Here is an 8,053-nt window from a genome sequence, read left to right as displayed (position 1 = left end):
CACGCCGATGTGTTACTGCGATAGAACATTTTTTTCCTCAGTTGTTACAATAACAATGTTACTACAACTTGGTTATTGTACAGGTTACGCACCGTAAATTAAGGAGCAGTGACGGTTTTTGAATAAATTTTTTCAGAGATTAAGAGAGAGAATGGATTACTCATTGAAATGCTAGCTACCCAGAATGAGCTGAGTTTTACAGGTGAAAAAAAACCTTTGTCTTCTTATGTTATGATTGTGAAGATAAGCAAAATTCCAAAACAAGAACCGTTCCCCTTTAAGTCAGTTTTAAAATTCGAAATTGTAATTGATACTGATGTGCTTATCAGTTTTATTTTTGACAGTCTATATATGTTGACAAGCATACAGAGTTGCAGGACGATCGCCACCTTTCCCACAGCTATTTATGTGCAATTTCCAGTTTGCACATTCTTTTTTGACCGACTGAATAAAGACAGAACAATGGACAAAGTACAGTTTTATTTTTATTATTATATTTGTGTGCATTCTGAGAATAAGCATATATTCTGCATATTTATGAAGACAGGCACGCTAAATGGATTGCGCTTTTTATTTTGGCGACTTAAGAGACGCAATTCTCTGCGCACAAGCTTGGTAGATCAGCTTTGCCTGCGCTATCAAGTTTGTACTGGTTAAATACATGTCTTGACTAAATCTGTACAAATTGTTTACAGACCCCATGTCTTCACGTGTGGTTAATCAGAGTTTGTGTATTTATTCATAAGGACATTGGTGAATCACAATTTAACGATTATGGATCTGAGAGAAGGCTTACTAGCTCACCATCCTTGTTTTAGTTCATTCAAAAGTGTTTGATTGTGCTCAATTTATTCCATACCAAACTCATCCATTTATTTTCAAAACTTGGTAATGTGTTATGCAGGGAGAGAATAAGGAACATTCCCAAACTGCAAGGCATCCAAGCGGTTGTTGTTGTTTCAGAACTAAAGCATGTCTGCATGTACTTTTATGGTTGTGAGAGGACCTGCACTAAGCTGAGTGGATTTAGCTGAGGTGTGTTTAACGTCTATCCTCTTATAGCTGTATAGCTGCTGTTTTCCCCTCATATTCTAATCATATTGAAATCGGTTCTTTTTGCAAACCACACAAATATGTTTTGCCCCAGGAATGATTTACAAGGGCAGCACGGTGGAAGACGTGTTAGTGCATCTGCTTCACAATACGATGGTCTTGAGTAGTCCTGAGTTCAATCCCGGGCTCGGGATCTTTCTGTGTGGAGTTTGCATGTTCTCCCCGTGACTGCGTGGGTTTACTCCGGTTTCCTCGCACCGCCAAAGACATGCACCTGGGGATAGGTTGATTGGCAACACTAAATTGGCCCAAGTGTGTGAATGTGAGTGTGAATGTTATCTGTCCATCTGTGTTGGCCCTGTGATGATGTGGCGACTTGTCCAGGGTGTACCCCGCCTACCGCTCAAATGCAGCTAAGATAGGCTCTAGCGACCCCAAAAGGGACAAACGGTAGAAAATGGATGGATGGATGATTTACAAGAGCTTATGGGGCTGGATCACTGAAGTAATGCGTAAATTAAATAAGCGGTCAAGAGTAGTGGTCAAAAATTCAGCCAAAAGCTTGTAGATGACTACCAAAAGCGCCTTATTGCAGTGAAACTTGCCAAGGGACATGTAACCAAATATTAACATTGCTGTATGTATACTTTTGAACAAGCAGTTTTGCTCACATTTACAGCAGACTCATAATAACTTCATAAAATAACCAAACTTCATGAATGTTTTTTGTGACCAACAAGTATGTGCTCCAATCACTCTATCATAAAAAAATAAGAGTTGTAGAAATTATTGGAAACTCAAGACATGACATTATGTTCTTTACAAGTGTATGTAGACTTTTGATCACAACTGTATTGGTAAAAGACCTAAAGATAATAATAATGTTTAGACAAAAGTGTATATTATGTATACTATTATATATATAGTATTTATATAGGTGTGTGTGTGTGTGTGTGTGTGTGTGTGTGTGATGGATATGTGTGTATTTTGGGTATATGCATGTGTGTATGTATGTGATTGTGTGTGGATATGTGTGTATATATATATATAAATTGTATATGTGTGTGTGTATATATGTGTGTGTACATATGTATATATGTAAGTATGTGTGAATTTAAATGTTATATATATAGACAATATATAGCAGCAACCACTGAATTGAATTATATTATATATATTATTGTATTATATATTGTATATATATATATTGTATATGTATAGGGGTGGGACCTAATAAGTTTACTTCTTCCCACTCCCTTTTGAGCCAATCTTGACATCTACAAAAGATTAGTCACATGTAATGTTTTCAATGTAGGTGTAAAAATAATGTATCTATATATTTCTTTTGTATTTTATTTCATTCTCTTGTTTGTTTGCATGGCTCAAAATAAACCATTCATTCATTCAAAGATGAAAGAATTGGACATTGAAATGTTTTAACTTAAATTGTAAAAAAAAACCCTCTAAACTCTGCAATGGGAGCCACACAACATGTAAGGTGAATAGTTTACAATGTAATACTGATGTGGTTTACACTAACATGAGTTACTGTAGCTACACTTGATGTGTTTTAGAGGTGTACTCTGTCAGATAAGTTATTGTTGCATTTTGCGGTCCGAACATTTATTGTGAGGAAATGACGTGGGCGTCTTCCTCTTCCCTCCACAGGAGCGCCGAGCATCCTGACTGCCTCCATTTATGTGTCCGCCATGGCTTGGAGAAGGCTTGCCTGGGGGATCCCCTGCTGACACTTCCGATCCAGACATATCCAGCTTCTGTCCTCCGGACCACGACATCCTGGTGTGAGCTTGTTCCTCCAAGACCTCCTCACCGTCATCATGGCGAGTTTGGTGCTTAATGAGACCGGGATGGAGGACTGTGGCATTGACGACTCCTTCAAGTACAACTTGTATTCGGTGGTCTACAGCGTGGTCTTCGTCTTAGGTCTCATCACCAACTGCGCCGCACTGTTTGTCTTCTGCTTCCGCATGAAGATGCGCAACGAAACGACAATGTTCATGACTAATTTAGCGCTATCTGATTTAGTTTTTGTTTTTACGCTGCCGTTCAAGGTCTTCTACAATGTGAACCGACACTGGCCCTTTGGAGATGGACTGTGTAAGATATCAGGAACAGCCTTCATCACTAACATCTATGGTAGCATGCTCTTTCTCACCTGCATCAGCGTGGACCGCTTTTTAGCAATAGTCTACCCTTTCCGCTCCCGCTCCATCCGCACGCGCAGGAACGCCGCAATGGTGTGCGCGGCTGTGTGGCTGACCATTGTAGGAGGAGGGATATCCGTCACCTTCTTCTCTACCATCAACAGCACAAACAGAGCTACAACCTGTTTTGAGGGCTTCTCTAAGAGCACCTGGAGGACCTACCTTTCAAAAATCACCATCTTCATTGAGGTGAAGGTTGTAATGACACTAGCGCAACATTTCGTTTTTGTCATTTGTACTCGTACTTTATTGGTAGGGTTGTTTAGAATCGATATTTATCAGATATCAGCAAAACAAATATCGGATATAGACATGTATTTAAAATCACAGGTACATAATAGTTGGGAAATTGTGTTAGATGTAAATATAAACGGAATACAATGATTTGCAAATCATTTTCAACCCATATTCAGTTGAATATGCTACAAAGACAACATTTTTGATGTTCAAACTCATAAACATTTTTTTTTGTTTTGCAAATAATCATTAACTTTAGAAATTTATGCCAGCAACACGTGACAAAGAAGTTGGGAAAGGCGGGAATAAATACTGATAAAGTTGAGGAATGCTCATCAAGCACTTATTTGGAACATCTCACAGGTGTGCAGGGTAGTTGGGAACAGGTGGGTGCCATGATTGGGTATTAAAACAGCTTCCCAAAAAATGCTCAGTCTTTCACAAGAAAGGATGGGGCGAGGTACACCCCTTTTGCACAACTTGGTGTGCAAATAGTTTAAGAACAATGTTTCTCAAAGTGCAATTGCAAGAAATTCAGGGATTTCAACATCTACGGTCCGTACTATCATCAAAAGTTACAGAGAATCTGGAGAAATCACTCCACGTAAGCGGCATGGTTGGAAACCAACATTGAATGACCGTGACCTTCGATCCCTCGGACGGCACTGTATCAAAAACCGACATCAATTTCTAAAGGATATCACTAAATGGGCTTAAGAACACTTCAGAAAACCACTGTCACTAAATACAGTTCGTCGCTACATCTGTAAGTGCAAGTTAAAGCTCTACTATGCAAAGCGACAGCCATTTATCAACAACATCCAGAAACGCCAACGGCTTCTGGATGCTTCTCTCGTTTGAGATGGACTGATGCAAAGTGGAAAAATGTTCTATGGTCTGACGAGTCCACATTTGAAATTGTTTTTGGAAATATTCGACATCGTGTCATCCGGACCAAAGGGAAAGTGAACCATCCAGACTGTTATCGACGCAAAGTTCAAAAGCCAGCATCTGTGATGGTATGGGGGTGCATTATTGCCCAAGGCATGGGTAACTTACACATCTGTGAAGGCACCATTAATGCTGAAAGGTACATACAGCTTTTGGAACAACATATGCTGCCATATAAGTGCCGTCTTTTTCATGGACGCCCCTGCTTATTTCAGCAAGACAATGCCAAACCACCATCAGCATGTGTTACAACAGCGTGGCTTTGTAAGAAAGAGTGCGGGTACTTTCCTGGCCCGCCCACAGTCCAGACCTGTCTCCCATCGAAAATGTGTGGCGCATTATGAAGCATAAATTACGACAGCGGAGACCCCGGACTGTTGAACGACTGAAGCTCTACATAAAACAAGAATGGGAAAGAATTCCACTTTCAAAGCTTCAACAATTAGTTTCCTCAGTTCCCAAACGTTTATTGAGTGTTGTTAAAAGAAAAGGTGATGTAACACAGTGGTGAACATGCCCTTTCCCAACTACTTTGTCACGTGTTGCAACCATGAAATTCTAAGTTAATTATTATTTGCAAAAAAAATAAAGTTTATGAGTTGAACATCAAATATCTTGTCTTTGTAGGGCATTCAATTGAATATGGGTTGAAAATAATTTGCAAATCATTGTATTCCGTTTATATTTACATCCAAAAACAATTTCCCAACTCATATGGAAACTGGGTTTGTAAAAGCAGACGTGTAAAAAGTTCGACAGCCAGTTAAACATCTACATTTCTTCCAATAAGCACGAGATTGGTCTTTTCATGTATTTTAGTGAAGTCATTTACAAAAACTAAACATGGTAGGCTATGTGCTACTCGGAGCGAGCAGCTACAGAGCGGCTAAGCACAAAATAGCACACAAGCTAGACATAATAGGTGTGCTTAATTGAACAATACTGCTGTCCAAAACATGACATTTGTCAATCCAACCAAGTAATAATAATACAATCATTATAGTATTATTCAAAGTTTCCAACACAGACGTGTGTTAAAAGTTGTCCCCATCATTCAACAGTGTCATGAGGTTAACTTGGAGAATTATTGAAATTAGCAAGTGTTGCCAAAAAAAGAAAAAAACAATTACCACTCCACTTTAACTTAAAGTATTTGTCATGACCCTTCACCCGGGTCATGTCTTGATTTATGCTTAGTAGCTTATTTCCCATGTTTAAGTCTGTTTAGGTGCTCTACCTTCTTTCCTTTCGTTTACTTTTGGTTGCCATGGACACTAATTGTTTGCACCTGCCTTCGGTTTGTTGAGTATCCTCACCTGTTTTAGCCCCTAATCAGTTCCCTTAAATTCTGGTGTTTTCCAGCTTTTAGTTGCTCGGTCAATGTTCACTTTACACAACAATTACTTTTTCCTGTTTTCGCCACACTTTGGAGATTTTTCATCGTCTCAGACAACGTTTTGATTTATTGGCTCCATGCTAACATTGTTTTTGAGCTTTGGTATTTTTTTGTCCTCTTCCTACAAGAAATGAAATAAATTCTTCCCTGCACGCTCCTCGTACAGCTGTCCTCCATCTGTGAGGACCCAACCGTTGCAGCAATGCGACCCAAACATAACAGTATTATGTATTGATTTATCATACCTACCATTGCTCGCTCGGTAATTGCACTTGATGAAGTCTCGACACCACATAATAGTAAATGTATACATGATTTTTACTTATATCATATCGGTATCGGGATATCGGTATCTCATTGGACGTGCAAAAGTTGTATTGGCACATCCCTAACCTCGGGCAACTAACCATGGAAACCATCACCTACCTAGCTACCTACCATGCACTATCCTAACTATTCAAGCATCTAAAAATACACCTATTCGGTATGCTTTGTAGGGGGTGCTGAAAAATAACGATTGTCACCCTAAAAATGATTATTTAATCTGATTCTAAATCGATTTAGCATTGTCAATCTTTTTTTTTTTTAAGGACTACATTTTTCAAAAGACAGGCTCCAGCACCCGAAGAGGGACAAGCGTTAAAAAATGCATGGATGGCATTATTTAGGCCACCTTAGCGCTGAATAGCTGCGGGTACACATCATACATCAGCAACCTTGAGGAGCTTTTGTAACCTGTAGCCTGTTTTGAAATGGTTGTATTAAAATTTGTATTCCAAGTAATATAGAGCGAGAATAAGTTTGAATAATGAATCATGTTGAATCAAGAATGGTTTCTGAATCGAATAGTCACCCCAAGTTTCGGAATCAAATTGAATCGATTTTTGAGTTGAAATTTCCTGTCTGATTGAGGATTTTTTAACAGTTTGGGGAAAAATCTACATATGTCTTTAAAAGTTTTAGTAATGCTATCTCGAATATTCAATATGATTACATGTTTTACTGTCTTTCCAGATTGTTGGATTCCTGCTTCCTCTCCTGGCCAACTTGGTTTGTTCTTCACTGGTCCTGAGAACGCTACGTCGTCCAGTGACAGTTGGCCATGGCTGTGACAGCAAGCGACGTGTCCTGAGGATGATTCTGGTCCATCTTGGCATCTTCATCATCTGTTTTGTTCCGTATAACTCTAACCTCTTCCTCTATGCCCTGGTGAGAACTCAGGCCTTGGTTAACTGCTCTGTAGAGCGCTTCGCCCGAACTCTGTATCCTATCACTTTGTGTCTGGCTAGCCTTAACTGCTGCTTAGACCCTGTGGTCTACTACTTTACCTCAGAGAGCTTCCAAAAAAGTTTGACCCTGGGAAGCAAAGGGTCCGGTTCCCGACCTGAGAGTATTCCCCGCAGCGACGCTGAGACCCAGGACACGGCAAACACACTCCCAAGAGACACGCACACTTTGGCCAGGAATGGAAAAGACATTAAAGTGTCAGAAAGTCAATTTTGATGAAAGGAAGAAGAGTTGAACAAGGACAAATGGGTTTAAGAGACCTTGGATTTGAAAAATTGTTTGTTCTGGAAATGACAAATGCATAACTGAGCAGATTAACTAAATCCTAGTGTAAATCCTGAAGTATGGTCTGGGCTTTACCAATTAATCCATCTCTTGGAAACAAAGGAATGTATCTGTTTGTTAATAACAATCTGCAACCGGACACAGACACAAGGAATTTCTTCGAATAACTCAGGCACAACAGTAATGCACTGGATGTTTAACTACTGTATATTAAACGTTTATAACTTACTGACTTACATGTTATTGTTTAAATTGCAACGAAATACAGTACATTGCTGTCAGTGTTTATTGAGGTGGCACCCATTATTAACACAATACATTACATCTGGGGTGGGAAGACACAATATTTCTTGTGCTGAGGTTAAGAGCCATTAAATCATTGTTTTGATTTGCTTTCATTGCGGTATTATTTCAGTATCCTGTTTCTCTCTGTTTGTTGGTTTGGTCAAACCCACCGTGGCTAAACTCTAACAGCACAGTTGTACGTTTGAACTCAGAAGTTGTCTCCTTGTTTTCAGCAGGCAGACTGTGTGCTCTTGTCCGTGTGATCCCGTTGAGGACCTTGGCCAGTTTGCGTGTCATAGGCCGAATGCTTATTACGATCGAAGCAATGGTCCAT

General features: G+C 39.5%; 1 protein-coding gene across 3 annotated transcripts in view; it reads left to right on the top strand.

Moving 5' to 3' along the window:
• The window catches only part of lpar4 (lysophosphatidic acid receptor 4), a 50,332-nt gene extending 42,505 nt beyond the window's left edge, over positions 1-7,827 (top strand). For all 3 annotated transcript variants that reach the window (XM_061901774.1, XM_061901773.1, XM_061901772.1), the window contains 2 exons: positions 2,722-3,467; positions 6,877-7,827. In XM_061901774.1, coding sequence (XP_061757758.1) covers positions 2,892-3,467; positions 6,877-7,365 — 1,065 coding nt within the window. In that variant the 5' untranslated portion in view covers positions 2,722-2,891 and the 3' untranslated portion in view covers positions 7,366-7,827. The remainder of the gene's footprint in view (positions 1-2,721; positions 3,468-6,876) is intronic.
• The last annotated feature ends 226 nt before the right edge of the window (positions 7,828-8,053 follow it).

Source organism: Nerophis ophidion, linkage group LG05 (assembly GCF_033978795.1).
Source record: "Nerophis ophidion isolate RoL-2023_Sa linkage group LG05, RoL_Noph_v1.0, whole genome shotgun sequence".
In the NCBI taxonomy this organism is placed as follows: domain Eukaryota; kingdom Metazoa; phylum Chordata; class Actinopteri; order Syngnathiformes; family Syngnathidae; genus Nerophis; species Nerophis ophidion.
The sequence above is the reverse complement of the archived record's forward strand: the minus strand, read 5'-3'. Positions and strand labels throughout refer to the sequence as shown.